Source organism: Alternaria alternata, assembly GCF_001642055.1.
Source record: "Alternaria alternata strain SRC1lrK2f unplaced genomic scaffold CC77scaffold_13, whole genome shotgun sequence".
Taxonomy (NCBI): domain Eukaryota; kingdom Fungi; phylum Ascomycota; class Dothideomycetes; order Pleosporales; family Pleosporaceae; genus Alternaria; species Alternaria alternata.
The window spans coordinates 750554-769063 of record NW_017306202.1 but is presented as its reverse complement, the minus strand read 5'-3'; the positions used below and the strand labels follow the sequence as shown (position 1 = coordinate 769063).

Genomic DNA, 18510 nt, shown 5'->3' with positions numbered 1-18510 from the left:
GCGGTCTAAGCCAGAACGCGTACTCACGTGCCTATGTCCTCAATGATAAGCGACTGTATGGTCTGTGAGTCGCGCTTTCTTGCGGGTTTCATCTACATAACGAATCAATTTCGATTCAACCACCAGAGCTCTGATATCAAGACCAATCAATCGACTTCGCTGACTGCGCACAAAGCATCATGGACCCGTATCTTGGTATGTTATATCGCAATGTTCTCTCTCTGGCATCTTTGGGTCCGACAGTACTGACTACAAAAGTTCCAACCACCCAAGGTTTCTACTACCAGTCAGCGCCCAGTGAAATAACTCGCGATGAGCTCCGCGCTACAGCAACCACCCGCACACCAATTGTACGGAAGGTCATCGAGGACTTTTGCAACTCGAGTGAGCGCCTAGAACAGATCGGTACAATGATACCTACACCGAGCGGTCTGCAGTATTGGGTCAAGGACTCGGTGACGATGGAGTCTATCCTTGTCGCTGAGTGTTACTGGCTCCTACAATTAGTGCCTGGTTATAGGTCGCGCGTTCCTACAGAAGTGCGAGTGGCCTTCGAGGCTCTCACTACGCCTGAGCTCAGGAGCCGAGCTCTACTCCACAGTCTCTCACACTACCTGCAATACATCAACTGGCGACTGATTCAGACCCTCCAGGCGCAAGGCCAAGCACTGCAGATACAAGGAAGTAGTCTCCAACCCTCTTTCAGGGCGCCAACGATAGTACACCAACCAGCGGCTCAGCCCATACGGACCATTGTACTCACCCGAGTAGGTCATGTCTTTATCCCTCGAGGTCCCCGTACATCTGGCATCCGTCCCGGAGGCGTAAGCGGCACCTATCAATACGAATGGCCCGAGTCTCGTAAGCTGGCTTGGATTTTCATCGCTCCTCGATCTGCGGCCTTACCTTCTCGCGCTCTGTCTGACTCGTATTGCCGCTTCAACAGTGTTGCACTGTGGGATCATGTCGATATCCGTCGTCTTGGGCCGAACATTCAGGTGAACCTGGTGGAAATTGTCGCAGTCAGTTGTTGATCAACCAATCCGTAACATAGTCAAGATGAACTGACAAAAGAGCAGTTCTTTCCTCGAGCAGCCTCATCCTGGAGAGCTCTGTGGAAGCGCTTCGACGCAGCAGGCTGGACTCTCTCCATGCTGCGCATGCTCATTGTAAGTGTTCATGAAATACATGTAAAAGTTCCTTGCTCATCTATACAAAGTACTGGCAGCGATCGCTCGGTACGGTAGACCTACGGGCTCACAGCTTTGGCAGTATGAAGAAGCACCGAAGAGACGCTCAGAACCACCATTGCAGTGCTGCTGGCTTCACACTCGACAGCATTAGCACTGACCGTGTCAGTTCAAATGTCGACTTCAACGATCTTCGCGACTGTTTTCTCGTCAGCTTGGGTGATGGTCTAGCACACTTCCCTCAAGGTGCGGATCAAGGGAGGTTGACCATCGCCGTGCTTCATGCTCGCCGCCACAATCATAATAATGTACGACTATCTCAAGTTGAGCAGTACATTACCCAAGTGGGCTTGGACACGCAGTATAATCTTCCAGGTCCAAGTCTTGTTTCCATCATCCAGGCTGATCAAGCGGCTCGCGATCGTCTCTTCCCAGATCATAACTCTGATCCGGCTCGCAGACATGATCCAAACTACGATCTGATCAGGATGTGGTGGAGAACAGGAGGATATTCCCATGATGTCTAGTAATGACAAGTCAGAGGCACCTGAAGGGACGTAGATAGTCCATGAACACGACTTTAAGAAGCAAATGGTACTTTCTACATTTGTTTCCCCATACAGATGTAGGAAGATTCATCTCTGCAGAAACCATCCTAGGTGTAGACATAGTGCTGTAAGAGAACTCCGACTATCCACTGACTATGTTCAAGGCCTTGCTAGCGGTGTTGCCCTATATCTCAGTGATCAAATTGAATATTGTTCTCCCTCGCGCTCGCTTCCAAAAAGTCCTGATACTCTTTCACCATCACCCTGTGTCTTCTCTGAAAATCTGCATCAGTATATCCGTCCACTAGCTTCCGACTGATGCCCATCCTCGCAATGACAAAATCAAGCTGAGACAACATCAGTGTCGTGTTGCCAATAAGCTGGATTTCGATGAGGGCTTTCGTGAAGGGACCGCTGTCAGGGCCCATGGGAAAGTTGCTCGGATGAACATGAAAGCCACAATCGATGATTGGGTAAAATATCCTGACGTTGTCGAATCCGTTCGCGTCACCAGGTAAGAAAGTGTAATGACTGGTGGTAAAGGTAGTAGGTTTGGTTGTGAACTCTTTTCCTAACTTTGCTCTCGCTTTCTCGAGATACGCGCGACAATCCATGGGTATGACGATATCTAGGCCTTGGAGACGGTACTGATGATTCTTCATGATCATGTCAGCTCTTTCGACTACGAACACTCAAACAGTCCTCGAGACCACTTACAATGAAGTTAGCTTGGAAAGAGCCTTTGATGTCACTGTGATAGAGCCTGTGTTGTATTTCAGGTATGTTAACGTGGTTGGGGAAGAACTGGACCCATTAGACAAGTATAATATACCAGGAGAAGAAGCTTTACCGTCAAGATTTCCTTCGCGGTCAACGGGATAGTGAGGCTGGAAAGATCGAACTGCGAGGGCGTCGCATAGCTCTTTAGTGGATGGATGGGCCTATACGACATGTCTGGTGGTAGCTGCCCAAATTTCGCTATATAGAATAGTTGATGCGCCGTTGACGGCCAGAAAGGCCCTCTAGGCCTCGCTTGGTGTACTTCGACCAGAGTGTTCGCAGTCGAGTTGTTGAACTGTTCCTCGACTTCGCCCTCGATATCTGAACCAGAACCTCTGACGTCCTTTTCATTGGTAGGAAGTTTTGCTGTAGTACGCGAGCGCCTGCGAGACTTTAACAAAGAAGTAGCGCCGCTAGCGGATGGCAGATGTTCTCTACCAGGAGTACTGTCAGCGCCTTTTCGAGCTGCTTGTCTGGGGGCTCTGGATGGAGGGCCGCGTTGGGAACCCGTGGTAGAAGCATTCATTGTTGCAATCGCAAAGATGTTGGCCAAGCTGGGTGTTCTTCGCAAGATTGAGTTGCTCCCATGCAGAGAGTTGGGTTGGTTTGACGAAAGAACAAGAGACTCGAGTGAGCAACACTAGTACTGTGGGTCAAGGGACTGTTGTGCAAGCTAATGTATTTGCTGCCTAATAGTGAAGTCGAAGATTCTCAAGTCAGTGATCTCATACTCCGCACATCCGAGTTGATAAACAACTAGGCCAGGCCCTGTCTTTCTCGGACTGAACACCGACAAATGCCTAACTCCATCAGCTTGCGACGAAATTTGTATCAACGTCATGTGATAGTGGTGTCGGTTGCCGTGACCGCATGGTCCAAAGAAGTTGGTAGTCGAGATCGTGGTACGGAGCCATGTTGCGCGTTCATAAACTGGTCTACACGACGCGACGCTATTTGAATATATAGAATAATAAAAGGCAAAAGGGTATCATTATCGTAGCGGAAGCGATTGCTTTCGCATGATCTCGAAACAGGCGCGCTTGAACTTAAGCGTCCTCAATATGCAAAACTACCGACCGACCATCGCGGTCTCATCGTGGAGACCTCAACTCCGGCTGTGGTTGGAACAACCCATTGGAATTGGCCGCGGTCATCTGTGCAGGGCCGGTACTCGTACCACTCGTTGCAACAAACTCCGGTAACGCATCATGCTCTCCTGTCGGACTAGACTTTGGGATTGGTGCATGGTGATGCTTTTGTTGGCGGCGACGCCAGAAGAAAAATGCGCCGACCAGAAGCAGCGCGCCGACCACTCCCACGACGATGCCCGCGATAGCGCCTGCCCCGAGACCAGATTTATCATCCGGTTTAGGTGTTGGTACTGCGGAACCTCCCTCGGGGTTGTTGGTAGAAGTTGGCTCCCCGAGCGGGGTGACCCGTCCGTCGCTTGCAGAGGTAGTGGGATAAGCAACGAGGATTCTTTGCGCCCAGACGATACGATATGTCGAATAAATACTGGTGTAGATCGATGTGGAACTGGCATCATAGGCTGAGGTATAGGTACTATAAGTAAGAAGGTCGAATACCGTGTTTCCGCCGCTAGAGCAAGATACGGCAGGAGCGGTACCATCAGTGTAGGAGATAACACTAGTACAACTCGCATAGTCGGTATGCTCTTCATAGCCACTGACAGATGTTGTTAGTATTCGCCGAGGAACTTGTCCGGGCGTACTTACGACGGGCAGCACACTGCAGTGGTTTTGCTGGATAATATAACCTCACTCTTCATCTCCCACTGACCAGGACAGCCTGTCCCAGGAGAGAATAGCAACGTGCCACTACCACCACCGTTATTGTCTGGGAAACATGCACTGTCACGAGTGGCCTGTCCATCGGAACCGCATGACAGGTCGCGCTCCACATAGGCACAGGACGTGACTGGATCGCCATAAGAGTATGACAAGGAAGTTCCAATACTGGTGTAACTGTAAGGCGTGGAAAGGACACATGACGACTTGACAACGTTGTTACAATGGTCTGGCGGAGTGAAAGCAGTCATCAACGGTCCTGCGATCGACGTTGTCGATGCGGAGGACGTGTAGGAAGTTGTAAAAGCTGCGGCCATGGTTGAAAATGGGAGAAATGGGAAGAACGCGTGCCACATCAATCACGACGAGGCCCAGGACGAGCATTTGTAGTATTGGGAAGGATAGGGAGGGAGGATGAGGTCAAAGCGCAGCCTTGCTCCGCCGCCCCCATGCTCCCGGTACGTGGAACCATGCAAGTCTCGCCAGTGGCACTTTCTCTCCAATCAGAAGTTGAAGCTATTCGTGGGTGCTTGCAGGCAGCATGCATTTCGCGGTATGCCTTAAGCCACCTCTTACTTCATTGGCCTTTATAGGGACCTGATTGAGATGTCGATAAGAGCAGGGCGTAAGTCTATTAGCCTAGATCCCGCTCGCTTCCCGTTTCGTACAAAAGAAAATTCGAAAACCTCTGACGGCATGGTGGTTGACCTTCGCGATATCATGGGTCAAAGGAAACACTGCTGAGAAACTTCAGGCGCCACAAATGCTAGGTCTGCCTTCTCTCGCACCTCTGCCTTATGACATTGTGGCATTCGTGCAGACATGCTGCGTGGAGTACGGTGTGGGTGTGATGGTGTTTGGGGGCCAAATTTCCCTTGCTGGCATAACAAACTGGCGGCACAGCTCGCCAATATTGGGTCGTGTTGTCGGCCATGAGGCTGTGTCAACCATGCACTAGCTCTTCTCCACACGCAGACTACAATGCCGTCTTTGATAAGCAGAGATGGAAACATCGGTGTGTTATAGGCAATGCAATGTAGGGGGATGGGGAATTCTTGCGCCTCATACTGTCGCCAAGAAGACGTGACGCGACAGGACGATGGGGCCGAATCGCGTCGCAGAGATTGGTGGCGTCGACGAGAAAGAGGAGGGCCTAACCCCTCGCATTTGCCGGTGAGACTGTGGATCAAAGGTGAAGGGCATTGGATGAAGGCGTGAGGAGCGATGTTTCGCAGCCGCCAAGTCGAGATGAGATGGACGAGGTCGGAGGTATAGCGCAAGGCTAAGAGGCTCAGTCGCGTGGCGGCGAATTGCGGGGAAGGCGGAATTGGCGATGCATCAATTTTGTGGATAAGTAAACAGCAGCTACCTGGATCTGATTGTAGTCGCACATGTTACGAAAGCATATGTTGATTAGTATGCTCCTTCTTCCTGTGTTGATAGCACGATAAGGTCCGACGATTCTCCCGGGCAGTTGCCGAAGAACGCGTGATTTGTGGCTCCGAGATCCTCGGCCCAGAAGCTGCGGTTATGTGCCCCACAACTTATGTTAAGAGCTCCGCCTCCGCATTCTGTCCCTATCTCTTTGAACTTCATCCTTGCCTCTCACAAACTTCAATCTCATCCATCTTTACCTATTCACAATGACAGACCGCCTCAAGTCCATCGTCTCCCACATGACGCCCTCGGCGAGCGGCATCTCGGCCCTGTAAGCTCTTCCTTGACAAAGACGACACGTGAAGGAGAAGGCGCGATAGATAGTCAATGGAGGACTCAGTCGCTGACAGTAAACAACAGCACCACCAAGAACCCCGATGATGTTGTCATCACCCTCGCCCTCCGAACCCCCCTCACCAAGGCGCACAAGGGCGGACTGAAAGACACGACGCTCGATGGCATAATGGTCAAGACACTCAAGCAGGTCGTCGCAAAGTCGAACCTCGATCCCGCCATTGTAGAGGACATCTGCGTCGGCAACGTCTCTGACGCAAAAGCCGCCTACTACATCCGCGCCGCCATGCTCGCCGCTGGCTTCCCCAACACCACAGCCGGATCGTCCCTGAACCGCTTCTGCTCTTCGGGACTCAAGGCAGTACAAGACATTGCCAACCAGATCGCCGTCGGCAGCATCGAGGTTGGTCTGGCCATGGGCGCCGAGAGTATGACAGCAGGTGGCGACAGGCTCGAGAGGCCCTTCGTGGACGAGGTGCTCGAGAACCAGGAGGCATGTGACTGCATGCAGCCCATGGGTCAGACTTCAGAGAACGTCGGCAACGACTTCAACATCTCGCGCGAGCGCCAGGACAAGTTCGCTGCCGAGTCATACCGGAGAGCCGAGGTTGCGCAGAAGGCTGGCTGGTTCGACGATGAGATTGCGCCCATCACAACCCAGCTCAAGGACCCCAAGACTGGCGAGATCAAGACCGTCACCTTGACCAAGGACGAGGGCATCCGATACGGCACCACATTCGAGAGCCTCCAGAAGGTCAAGCCTGCCTTCCTTCCCCACGGCGACAAGTCACACGCTGGAAACTCGTCGCAACTCACAGATGGTGCCGCTGCCATCCTCATGATGAAGCGCTCCACCGCCGAGAAGCTCGGCCAACCCATCCTCGCAAAGTACGTCGGTGCCACCGTCGCCGGTCTCCCACCAAGGATCATGGGTATCGGCCCATCCATCGCCATCCCCAAGCTTCTCTCCAAGTTCAACATCACCCTCGACGACATCGACCTCATCGAGATCAACGAGGCTTTCGCGTCAATGGCCGTGTACTGTCTCGAGACACTCAAGATCGACCACAACAAGCTCAACGTAAGGGGAGGTGCTATTGCGCTGGGTCACCCGCTTGGATGCACTGGCGCCCGACAAATCGTTACTGGTTTGAGCGAGTGCAGGAGGCAAAAGAAGAAGGTGCTGCTCACCAGTATGTGCATTGGTACTGGTATGGGCATGGCCGGTCTTTTCATCAACGAGCAGAACGTTTAAAATGTATTGTATATAGCGTTTTACATGAAATCATTTTATTCTCTTCAATATTCTTCGCCATCTTCCGATCAAAGCCTAGTACTGCACAACATCATGTCCCGTAAGGTTAGGTTTTACCTCCCCTCCCTCCAACCACGTCTTACACTTGGCATACAGGATATCTCTTTCTGGTCCATGCGCATTCAAGTCCATCTTCGGTGGCCTTCCCGCCTTACTCTCCGCCCACGCCAGATACCGGTATCCACTCGGATACTGCTTGGCTTCGTTCTCCGGTATGTCAAACGCCTTGCCAGGAACAACAGGTACCATCTTGTCCTTGTCAAAGAGCAGAGTCATGAAGTTCACCCCCCATCTCCCCTGCCCATGCTTAGACAAGAAGAAAAAGAAGCGGGTGTCAGCTTCATTGTCCATCTCAACGTCATCCAGCATGATACGACACGTAATTGTAACCTTCATCTTGCTAATCGCGCGATCACCCTGGATATCGACCGTCTGCCCACAGATCCTATGCAGGATATAAGGGAAAGGACCATGGGGTGTCTGTTTCTCGAATCCCTCTTTTGAAGAAGCGATAAAGTCGTCAAGACGGCCTTGGGTCCATGATGTTGTAATGTACGCGCCAGGGTGAAACATGGAGGAGTAGTTCTGCCATTCGGCTGCGTCGCGGTACATGCCCCATCCTTCGCAGATCTCACGGATCTTTAGTCTTTCGAGCACGTCCGTGTCTGTGCCGTTGGCGTTGTTGCGCGTTGCGTTTTTGGGGTAGGTGTCTAGTGCAGGTTGCACGGTGGTGTATTCGAGGCTTGGATGTGGCATCTTGGCGGCGAATTGGAATGTCAAGATATGCTCCAAGAACCTTAGGGGTGAATTAAAGTACTCAGTGGACTTTCTATCTGCATACCTAGTGAGAATACCTAGGTATGATACGATGGATGCAGTGGTAACCGTTACGTCATTGCCCGACTGCCGAACATCAGTATCGTAACGATCATCAGTAAATCCAGACAAATGCATTCAAGATGGGTCGGGTGGAGATATCATCATGTATTCAAATGCTGTGAATGGCAGGTCTGCAATTGAACTATGACACATAAGCCAAGTGAAGTTGTAATATTGAGCGATGCATGGTTTTGGGAGAATGACTTGCGACGCAGATGGCAGTCTAGTGAGAGAAAAAGAGGGCTAAACGAAAGAACTAGATAGTGTCAATATCTCATATGCATGAAAGAATAGTCGTTAAACTCCCATATGAGGATCGTGTACTGTGTTCTCGCTGTCTAGGTGAGACTAATGACAGACTGACATCTAAGTGGAACTCTTAAGCTTGACAGTCTTCTTCTTTCTCGCTGGTTCCTTTGACGCGCTCTCAACTTCGTGACCGTCTGTGTCATGCGGTGTCTCAGCACACTTTCGCTTCCTGTTCTTCGCTATGGGCGTCCCTGGAAGCGGGCGATTCATGAAGGCTGCACCTGCTGCTCCGAAGATAGGGATGTCAAACTTACCAGTCGCCATGGCTTGCAGGATAGCCTCGTAGTCTTGAGTTTGCCGCGGAACAAAACGAAGTGACGAACCGGAGGATTTTGTAGGAGGTGATCCCGAATGCTGAAGAGGATTGGTAGGCGGAGGAGAAGATCGATACACCTCCTGGGAAGACTGATCGAGCGCTGCAGGTGGGCATGCATCCTCTTCAAAGGCCGCACTGGCAATATTGAGTGACCTGGTCTTCTGCGATGTATCCAATACTTCATGTGAAGATGGCGGAGTAGGCGTTGTGAGAGTGATAGCAGGGGCGATGGGTTCAATGTGTTCCGCGACAGCGGGGATAGGGTGACGTTTGTAGTTCGGAAGACCAGGTGTTTCTCCATATCCCATCGTTCTCCACATATGCAGCATGGCTGCTTCTTCCGTTTCTTGCATCGCAAGGTTCTGCGTATTATCCGTCAAGTGTGATTGGTCTTTGCTCATATCTAGATAGACTCTGGTTGAGATTTGGTGTAACGCAACCAAAACTTTTCAGCAAGTAAATCGAGCCGCGTATAAGATGACGAGCTGGACACTTTCACTTCATTGCCAATCACGTTGTGGACGATTTGGGTTTGCGCCTTCACTATGATTAGTCGTTGGATGTTTCGAGCACGGTTCTAGATCGTCAAAATTCACACACGAACAGAGTGGGAGCATTTCGAAAACACAAGGAACTGCTTGAACATTTGGTGCATGTCCAAGCTTGTTGCGTAGCCCAAGAGATGTCTCATGCACGGCTGCTGGACCTGGGAGATGCGCGCATTGTCAGAGTTTTTTCTCCTTTAGAAGAGTAGCTGGCCAAAGCAACTTCGTTAGTACCGGATCCATGAGTGAAAGCAATCGTTCGAGGACGATGTTGATGCATGCTGGGCCTATGTTCTGGACGAGTCGCTCGATGCGGAGGGAAAATGCTGCATCGTGGTGGTGCGAGCTTTGCGCCATCACGGACCAGTCGACCCGATGGCTTCCATGCGAGACGGCAGACTGTGCAATGTCTCTAGTACATGCGATGACTGCATGCTGCGAAAGCAAGGAGATGATGAAAGCCGCTGCAGTGTTATGAGATGGCTTGCGATGAAACAATGTTGAGGTACGTCCACTGTGCGGCGATCGATGATGCGGCTAGATTTTGACCGACCAATCAGCAGCGACTTCGCTCAAAACGACCCGATCAACGACTTTGGGGGACCATGTTTCTATCACGTCTTCAGTGAAATCAGTGCAACAACCTACCATTCGAGATCAACCACCGGCTCTCGTCTACTCCAGGCAGACTGTGAATTCACTTTCTCTCACTTGAGCCCGGAATGCATAGAGCAACACCTTTGGCTTCGTGACACACAGCCCAGCCCCTTCATCTCGGTGTTCAGTGACTTCGGTAGCCGCTCCATCTCATAGCATAATATGCGGTTGCGCTAACTAGCATCAGCGGAGGCTCTGCAAGAGGCATACGACCTCCATGTTCGAGGCCATGAGGCTATCCAGGTGGTCCAGATTCAAGCCTCAGACCTTGTCACCACACTTGTAGGCGCGTCGGGAATTCACTGTGCTCTGGTCCCGCTCTGGCACGGTAGAAGGGGTGGCGAAGACCAGTGGCTCTGCATGGCTGACATTGGACCTCTCCTTGATATCGATCCAAGATGCATACGCCCGTCAGAATGGCTGGCTTGTGGCTCAATACCCAGGTCTCGATACTCGGCTGCGTGGCCGATTATTGGCGGACGCATTTACTTCGACGAAGGCAGCGACAAGGATCTGGTTGATCTCTTCATGGACGTATGTGGATACGCGCCCGACCGTTTCCGCGAACATAACGATTTTCAACGATATGAATATGACTGGGACGAGGAATGCTTCGTTGGAACTGAGAGTTGGCGTATGTCGAGTGCGTCAATCCAAGAGACGGGTGTGGCAGGCGCAGGGCTGGGGCTTGGGCTTGCCGTATCGCAGTTTGCGCGGCCGACGCCATTTGGGTACGCTGGCTATCTTCGCGGGATGGTTGTGATGGACTGATGTATCCTTCAACTTGTAATAGTATTGTACGATAGACGCTTTGAAGTGAGAGAGACCGTAGGGGCACTAAGCCCGGACAGGGCAAGCGGTTCATGGAGCACTTACCTGAATCACACTCACCAACTGACAACAACTACATGGTGCACGTCTGCAGGATCTTCAAAGAACACTTTTTTCGCTGAACAACGCCGTCTTCAGAATCATTCACCGATATCATGGAAACGATGTAAGCTCAATCCATCTTTGAGGCTGCATTGAATGGAACTAACCGTGTTGTAGTGCACTACGCAACCAGGCTGAATCACCACTCTTGCGCCTGCCTGGAGAAATTCGCAACAGGATATACGACTACGTCTTCCGCGCGGAATGTATCGTGGTCCTGGAGCCTGGTACACACACAAAGTACATCTGTCGGCTCTACAACAGAGGCGCGGCTCGTTCTTACCAACCTCTCTGTACGCTTCTCCAGTCTCGATTGGTGTGTCGGCAATACTATGCAGAGACAAGGCTGCTGGTTTTCCAAAATAACAGACTATGCGTGGACATCTGGAACTTAAGAGGTCTGCTCGAGATGATACCCAAAGATGTGCAAAACGCCATTTCTACTCTTTGCATATATGGGTGTTCCTATTGCGACCTCGATGAGTCTCTCTTTCTTCCCGGTTTCCTAGTGAACTTCCGGAAGGTTGAGCCCTCTCCTTGGGTATCTTCGCCGTACAATAACTGTCATGAGTTCTTTCGACGGATCACAAGATAGATAGAAGAGCATATTGAGAGGAACTTTGAAAGCGTCTTGGCTAACAAGCGGCTGCTGTAGCTTCATCGATGCTAAGAAGAATACAAATCGAAACATATGAACTTGTCTTCTCACAGTTTGCTTATACTTTGTTTTGAAACTCACTTCTGTAGCTTGAAAGCGCCTCCCTTAACATGACATTTACCATTGTGTGATTGCTCACAATCAGAGTTTCCGTAGAATTAATACACGTCCGCCTCCAGCATCCTTCCGATATTGGTGTAGATCTTGCTCTACAACTTCGACCTTCTCCAGCCTCTGGACCTCCCTCTCAAAGCCCTTCTCAACCCAGAAGCTGTCCAGAACAGTCGCAACAACAACCCCGCCGTCCTTAACGACTCTCACAAACTCTTCCAACGGCCCCGGCCCCAAATGGCCATGCGTGAATGTGCCACAGCATGTCAGTGCATCGAATTTCCCATCTTCAAACTCCAATCGCTTCGTCAAGTCCGTAGTTTTCAGGTCATCGTACACAGCGGTGTTCTTAGCGACCGCTAGCATCCCTTCGCTGATGTCGAGACCCAGGATATCTGTAGCGCCAAGTTTAGAGAGCTCGATACCAACAAGGCCGGTACCACATCCTGCATCCGCAATCTTTAGCCCGTTCAGAGGCTTGTCTGGTGAGATGTGGTTCAGCTTCAGGCCTCGGGCTACGGCTTGAGCGACTAGGCGTGGGGCGGTGAAGTCGTGGAGGGTCATGTCTGAGTCGTAAGTCTTTGCCCATTCATCGTATAGTCCTCGTGATTCTTCCGTTGTTTTCGCGGCGAATACGCGATCTAAGAGTGACTTTCGATCTGCTGCTGTCATGTTGCAGGTACGAGCTGGCTCGGAATGTTCCCGTGGAGGCGAATACTGGTGCGGTGACGAATTTTCATATAATCCTTATGGGATTATTAGAGGCGGTTCAACTAGTGTAGAGGCTTTGGTGCTTCGGTCGCGTCGAAGGGATGAGAAAGCTCCAGGCTTCTGTAAGCAGTCCAGACGTAGGTACTGACATGACGTCATACCTGGCAATAATTGGCCCCACGGAACACTGCCATGTCCACATAATGTCATTGTTCCCACAGCAATGGAGCTGCATCTGCAAGTGTCACTTATCATGACTTGTGCTAGATGATTAACACGATGACATCGGACCCCGATTCCATGGGCGTGACTGTCACGTTCAAGTCGCTAGCGCAGTCTCGGCCGACAGAGCTCATTGGAGTCATCGCATCAGATACAACTCATGCGGCAGTTGTGACATCCTCGACGTCGATAGACAGCGGATTTGACAAGGAAAATCAGGAGGGTAGTCTCAGCGTGTATCGGTCGGCAAGTCATGGTTGCGGCGAGAATCCAACTGGATAAAACGGAGATCATGGGATGCTTGTGATCCGGAATCGAAACTAATACCTATAGGTGATCATCGCATGCGTATTTGACATCGACTGACTGATAGGCAGATATATGCTCTTGACGAAGAAGTAAAGCGGATAGCGATTCCCCCAAATTGGTTGAAGGATGAGAATCTGCAGGAAGTATGTCGCACTCTTTATCTCCGCTTTCTCTTGGCCTTCAAGGTTACTAACAAACGAGCAGCATCACACTTCATCACACAAGTCAGCACAGTCAACACGAACACTTGGCCAGTCGGCCGACTCTTCAATTGTATATCAACAGTAGACTACACCAAGACCACAAAATTGCCATCCGGTTCACCGAGTACGGCTCAAAGTCGTCTCTCCTGAAAGCACGCATCATAAAAAGTTTAATCATGTCCTACGGGCATAGGCGAGAAGTCGGCAGAGTTACTGAGGTTCTGAGGCTAGTATTGATCAGATGAGCTGGGCTGGTCTCAAGATCTTGGAGTTTTTATGGACATTGAACAATGGCGGCGTACTGCATACACTACCGAACGCTTCGTGCTAATGCCTCCTCGAGGGGATATTAGAAGGGGGCGAACAGTATGCTAAGCGTTGGTGGTGTTTGTTATTTGTAGTATTTGAAATTGATGTAGGACATGTGGCTAGTGAAGTGTGAATCTTCCCAGCAAAGTCTATATGGTGGCGAGGTTGAAGGCACTTGTAGATTTTATGAGTATGACATTGTTTAAACTATGTAGATGGGTGTGAATGAATCTTCTCATCGCATAATCTGAATCTCGTGTTTTGAGTGATCTTGTCACATCTGTTGTTCTGTGGGGATGAAAGGCTGGACAACGTGCTTCTCTTTCTGTAGTACTCAGCCGTATGAAGACACTACAGTGACAACTGTACTAGGAGGGGACAGATTTCCCCATATGGACTAGATGTTGGATGATCGATGGGAAACAGCTCACTGATGAACTTATGGCTATTGGTGGACGGTATCTGAGCGAGAGCACTGATTGGTGAGATCTTCTTCGGCAGTTGTTCGGCTATCGAGGAGCACACCTGCCCCTAGAGACTAGGATCGGTGTTCACTGGTTATCTGGGGAAGGAGCCGAGGCATATACAGCAGGAGATCTACAAGTAAGGGTTGCGGACGCAGGGGTTTGTGATGCTAACGCAAACTTCAGGTCGAACCACTTGGCGGACAACTATTGCTGCGACTACCAGCCAATAGCACGATTTACGTATGTAAGGCGTGTCAGTCGCCGATCATCGCAAACACTATCTGGGCAACTAACGGACGATCTAGACCATCGGAGTGTAAGATATCCGGGGTAGTGTCCGCTAGCGTCACGCTAAGCCTATATTTTTGTCGAGCTTAAATCGACATTTGCGCTGGACGTCACCTCACTTCCTCATCCTGATCTGATTTACACTGTACCTACCGTCTATAGCGAGGTTTGTCAGCAGTTCGGACAGATTGTCGCATAAGAGTCTATCCACACCTTGGCAGACAGTTCGTGGGGCTCCAACGAGGCTGCCTGTCAGGTGCTACTTCGGGTGTACCAATGATGAGCGCTATTGTTATCAGACAAGAGTTGAGGAAGTTTGCAGGCTCCGGACGAGCGGGCGGTAAGAAAAGACAAGGGTTGGACTGGGGGCGTTTTGCAAACGGCATCTATCACCGCTCAGTTGTATTGTGTGATAACAGATGCAACAAACTGAATCGATTTTCACCGGGCGATGCTCCCTCCAGGTTCAAATCATGGGAGGACGACTTCTGCGATCTCTGTTAGGAGTACCCAGCTATAGGAGACTGTCGGACGCCTTCGCAACTTTTCTGTACACTTTCCGCATATACACGTTTAGTGATGGTGCTGTTGTAACTGGTGTTTATCCCCAATCATTTCCCAAAAGAACAACGCAGATGCACAACAACATCTTGCCTAAGACCTCACGTCTACTACATCGGGGTAACTAGGCATATAAGGGGGCTTAGAGAGCACTCTATCATTCCTGGACTTCTTTCGTAGCCAACTCAGGGTCTGACTATACTGCAGATCGCGGAATGGCATCCGTTGTCCTTCAATAGCGCACTGTCGCTCATAGCCCCAGTCTTGGCAGCTATACTGCCTAGCCATGTGAGCCTTGCAGATCGACGCAGGCGATTACTGCTTCGGGACGATCCTACAACTGCCCAAGACAACGCACTATGGTGTCACCGAGACGGTTAGCTACACCCTGACAAAGTAGCCCATGTACTAGTGGAGCAACCACGAGAAGACACAGGAACTTGTTCAGGGCCGAACAGATCGGCTATGAGCAGCTTTATGGGTGATCCTTATCTCCGCACTGGGAAGCTTACACTAATCTGCAGCGGTGGTTGCGAAGACATATAAGATACACGAGGCCTGCTCCAAGACATCCTTCTCAGCATCTCCTCGCCCTTCACTCTTGCGATACACAATGCTTGCAAAGACATCTCTCGTGCTCCTCGGCGGGCCAGCTCTGCTGGTCTCAGCTTTCCCTGAGATAGCTCGCATGGTCGCTGAGAAGCGTATCCAAGAGCGTCAAACGACGCCCCAAATTATCGAATTCCCAGAATACCCAGGCACTCCCAACCACGCCCTCTTCAACCAATTCGACCCCGCCCTACAACTCGTCAACACATCGGGCGAGCACGAATGGCGCGCCCCAGGCCCAGGAGACATCCGCGGTCCCTGTGCCGGTCTCAACGCCGCCGCAAATCACGGCTACATTCAGCGCGATGGTGTCGTCGACGCACAGAGCATCAACACCGGTCTATGGCAAGCCTTCGGCCTCGACAAGACAGCCACTATTTTCCTTGAGACTGCGACTGCTTTCTTCAATGGCGACCCCATCTCCGGCCGCTGGAGCATCGGTCCCCATTCCGACAAGACCAGCTCCCTTCCCCCACTCATTGGCGACGCACTCGGCAATGAAACGGGAATCTGCGCATACGGCCATCTCAGAAGTGAGGGCGATGCCAGCATAACTCGCGGTGACTGGTTGGCACCTGAAATGAACTCCAACTGTCGCTCCTACCCGCAATACATGCAGGAGCTTTTCGACCTCGCGAACGCACGTACGGGGGGTAACATTACACCCCGCGTCCTCGCCGAGCACTCCAACAACCGCAAGAAACACAGCATCGCTACGAATCCTTTCTACTTCAGTCCGGCGTACGCTGGTGTTGCGTTTACTTTTGGCGCGCACATGTTCGCGTACGCCTTGCTTGCAAACCACAGCGCCGAAGCACCGCGCGGTTTCTTGACGCAGGACGTATTCATGGATTTCTTCAGTTACAAGCGCGATGCCAGCGGTACACTGACGTACAAGTACGGCTACGAGCGCATCCCAGACAACTGGTACAAGCGCCACCCGCTCGACCCATGGACGCTCGCAGACATTGGCATCTCGACCGCACAACAGTGCGCGGCGTACCCATTGAACTGTCAGGTTGGCGGTAACACAGGCACGGCGAACAGTTTCTCGGGCGTTAACTTGGGTGATATTACCGGCGGGTTCATCAACTTCGCAGAGGATCTTAATGACCCGAAGAAAATGGGTTGCTTTATTGCGCAGGCTGTGCAAGCGGATACCCCTTCTTTCTTGAGCAAGCTTCTTGGAGGAGCTGTCCTGAATGCTGCTTTAGATGCGGTCAACACTCGTCTTGTACCGGCGTTGCAGCCGCTTAAGGATCTGGGCGGTGGCTGTCAGGGCGTGCCGGCAGGCAGGAGTATGTTTGACTATGGAATCAACTTTCCTGGTGCTACTCTTGAAACTGAAGGCCCGAGGTCTGGACTGTAAGATCAGTCTTTAGTGTTTGGTATCCGTAGTTGATAGATGAGGGTATCATTTGATGATAATGAAAATTCTTTAGCTTCAGACCACCTCTTCATTCGTTCCTGTTCATACATCGAGCACTGTTCGATCCCATCAGACTTCTAATAAATCTCTTTGAACATATCGGAAGTGTACTGAAAGTACTAGGCTATTTGAACAATCTGAACTGCTGCGACCACCAACACGACCAGGACGGGTGAGGTATGACCAGATTGTGGTGTAAATCCGCCAACCCGCTATCGCTATCAGAACAGTTGGCTTGCGAGTTTGAAAGAGCTTACACTCTGCATAGAACGTGATATGTCGACGAAGACTGTGTGGTACACGGAAGAAATGACATTAGGTCTTATTGTACAAATGGTATTTGTGAAAAGAGGAAAAGATCCGACATGGAGACTGGGTTCTCAAAGACGAATGTCAGGTAAGCAGAAGGCCGAAATGGCGATGGTTAGCTGATCAAGCCTTTGTTGCACGCTTCAGCAAGCCTTTAAAGGGTATGCAATCTGTTTAAAGCATAGCCAAGATGGCTGCCATCATCGCCACACCACCGCCAACCTCCATCTTACCGGCGCTACCGGTGAAGTTGCCCATAGCAGCCTGAGCACTGCCTGTGGCCATGACCATACCGTTAGACATAGTCATGCCGCTCTCCATCTGCATACTCATTGACATGGAAGACATTGCCGACTCCATGGCAGAGTTCATGGACGAAGCTTTTGATGCAAGAGCCGATTTATCCGTTGCGCTCGGCTCGTTGTTCCAAGCCATTGTGACGGGAGGCGCCGAGGGAGACATCATCGGGACCATTGATGTGATGGTGGCCGACGAGCTTTGTGCGAGTGCCGCCGGGGCGAAAGCGACCGCGACGCTGATGATGGTAGAGTAACGCATGGTGGGAGTATTTGGGATTCGCAAAAGTGCCTTAGATTTAAGGTGTACAAGAGCGTTGCTGGTGCGAGGTCGTCGGATGCGTTCGTGTCGGTTCGTAAAGAGTGTATTAGGTGAGACCGGCTCGTATAGTGTTTTCTGATGGTTTGTATAGAGCAAGAGCTTTGAAAGGCGAACCGCGAGAGAACCTTTCGCATCTAAATACCTTTCCACATCTCACGTATTCGTTCGAAAAGCTTCCGCTGTTTCGCAATCTACTACCTGTCATTGTGTCTACTTCATCTTCTGCGACGGTGTACGCGTCGGGAACTTCAGCCTCCGATCCACTGTGGCGCCGTGCAACACCGTATACAAGCCATATTCTCGTGAAACAAGCGAATGCAAGGGCGATGGTTGTCACGATGGGGTGAGGAAGTTTGGAAGGTGTTCGATGTTCGTTTCGGTCGGAACAATGATCGACGCTAGTCCGTGCCTGCCCGAAACGCCCAGCCTGAGGTTTGCGGGGCCGTGGCACCTCACCTCTTCCTTCTATCATCACTCCCAGCGACACTGATAGCGAAACCATCAGACGACCGTCCTCAGTACCACGCATCTGGTCGTATAATCTCATTGATATCTGCTTCGCTAGGAGCTGACGGCACTATTTCCTGGCGCGCATCCGCTGCTATGAACGTGCATGACGTGCGGTCAACATGACACAACACTATTGTCATCAACCTGACCACGTCAAACAGCCAGGCTAAAGTCACTCTCGACTT

At 51.1% G+C, this 18510-nt stretch overlaps 12 protein-coding genes across 12 annotated transcripts; 5 read left to right on the top strand and 7 right to left on the bottom strand.

Moving 5' to 3' along the window:
• The first annotated feature begins 89 nt into the window (after positions 1-89).
• CC77DRAFT_1051191 (hypothetical protein) lies at positions 90-1767 on the top strand. The gene is made up of 4 exons (XM_018527655.1): positions 90-195; positions 259-1022; positions 1080-1169; positions 1220-1767. The coding sequence occupies exons 1-4, from the start codon at positions 180-182 to the stop codon at positions 1715-1717; spliced, it is 1368 nt and encodes a 455-aa protein (XP_018384893.1). The 5' UTR covers positions 90-179; the 3' UTR covers positions 1718-1767.
• Positions 1768-1929: 162 nt separating this feature from the next.
• CC77DRAFT_1062613 (hypothetical protein) lies at positions 1930-3044 on the bottom strand (the record flags this gene model as incomplete). Its single annotated transcript, XM_018528545.1, has 3 exons — positions 1930-2394; positions 2456-2542; positions 2589-3044. 3 exons carry the CDS (start codon positions 3042-3044, stop codon positions 1930-1932), a joined length of 1008 nt encoding a protein of 335 aa, XP_018384892.1.
• A 498-nt stretch (positions 3045-3542) lies between these two features.
• CC77DRAFT_166827 (hypothetical protein) lies at positions 3543-4866 on the bottom strand. The gene is made up of 2 exons (XM_018530403.1): positions 4255-4866; positions 3543-4204 (listed from the first exon to the last, which is right to left on the bottom strand). Exons 1-2 carry the CDS (start codon positions 4680-4682, stop codon positions 3610-3612), a joined length of 1023 nt encoding a protein of 340 aa, XP_018384891.1. The 5' UTR covers positions 4683-4866; the 3' UTR covers positions 3543-3609.
• A 996-nt stretch (positions 4867-5862) lies between these two features.
• Positions 5863-7360, top strand: CC77DRAFT_1021580 (3-ketoacyl-CoA thiolase 1). The gene is made up of 2 exons (XM_018525290.1): positions 5863-6034; positions 6124-7360. Exons 1-2 carry the CDS (start codon positions 5970-5972, stop codon positions 7310-7312), a joined length of 1254 nt encoding a protein of 417 aa, XP_018384890.1. The 5' UTR covers positions 5863-5969; the 3' UTR covers positions 7313-7360.
• Positions 7328-8210, bottom strand: CC77DRAFT_1021579 (hypothetical protein). The gene has a single exon (XM_018525289.1). The coding sequence runs from the start codon at positions 8126-8128 to the stop codon at positions 7388-7390; it is 741 nt and encodes a 246-aa protein (XP_018384889.1). The 5' UTR covers positions 8129-8210; the 3' UTR covers positions 7328-7387.
• Positions 8211-8531: 321 nt separating this feature from the next.
• Positions 8532-9415, bottom strand: CC77DRAFT_1051186 (hypothetical protein). The gene has a single exon (XM_018527654.1). It carries the CDS (start codon positions 9275-9277, stop codon positions 8618-8620), a length of 660 nt encoding a protein of 219 aa, XP_018384888.1. The 5' UTR covers positions 9278-9415; the 3' UTR covers positions 8532-8617.
• A 425-nt stretch (positions 9416-9840) lies between these two features.
• Positions 9841-10957, top strand: CC77DRAFT_166704 (hypothetical protein). The gene is made up of 3 exons (XM_018530400.1): positions 9841-9926; positions 9982-10214; positions 10266-10957. Exons 1-3 carry the CDS (start codon positions 9901-9903, stop codon positions 10847-10849), a joined length of 843 nt encoding a protein of 280 aa, XP_018384887.1. The 5' UTR covers positions 9841-9900; the 3' UTR covers positions 10850-10957.
• On the top strand, positions 10954-11708 carry CC77DRAFT_166788 (hypothetical protein). Its single transcript, XM_018530402.1, has 2 exons — positions 10954-11075; positions 11129-11708. Exons 1-2 carry the CDS (start codon positions 11065-11067, stop codon positions 11604-11606), a joined length of 489 nt encoding a protein of 162 aa, XP_018384886.1. The 5' UTR covers positions 10954-11064; the 3' UTR covers positions 11607-11708.
• CC77DRAFT_166713 (S-adenosyl-L-methionine-dependent methyltransferase) lies at positions 11709-12800 on the bottom strand. Its single transcript, XM_018530401.1, has one exon. The coding sequence runs from the start codon at positions 12450-12452 to the stop codon at positions 11811-11813; it is 642 nt and encodes a 213-aa protein (XP_018384885.1). The 5' UTR covers positions 12453-12800; the 3' UTR covers positions 11709-11810.
• Positions 12801-15463: 2663 nt separating this feature from the next.
• On the top strand, positions 15464-16864 carry CC77DRAFT_1051184 (Cloroperoxidase; the record flags this gene model as incomplete). Its single annotated transcript, XM_018527653.1, has 1 exon — positions 15464-16864. One exon carries the CDS (start codon positions 15464-15466, stop codon positions 16826-16828), a length of 1365 nt encoding a protein of 454 aa, XP_018384884.1. The 3' UTR covers positions 16829-16864.
• A 482-nt stretch (positions 16865-17346) lies between these two features.
• Positions 17347-18118, bottom strand: CC77DRAFT_166693 (hypothetical protein). The gene has a single exon (XM_018530399.1). The coding sequence runs from the start codon at positions 17753-17755 to the stop codon at positions 17372-17374; it is 384 nt and encodes a 127-aa protein (XP_018384883.1). The 5' UTR covers positions 17756-18118; the 3' UTR covers positions 17347-17371.
• On the bottom strand, positions 17807-18448 carry CC77DRAFT_166685 (hypothetical protein). Its single transcript, XM_018530397.1, has one exon. The coding sequence runs from the start codon at positions 18360-18362 to the stop codon at positions 17862-17864; it is 501 nt and encodes a 166-aa protein (XP_018384882.1). The 5' UTR covers positions 18363-18448; the 3' UTR covers positions 17807-17861.
• Between the last annotated feature and the right edge of the window lie 62 nt (positions 18449-18510).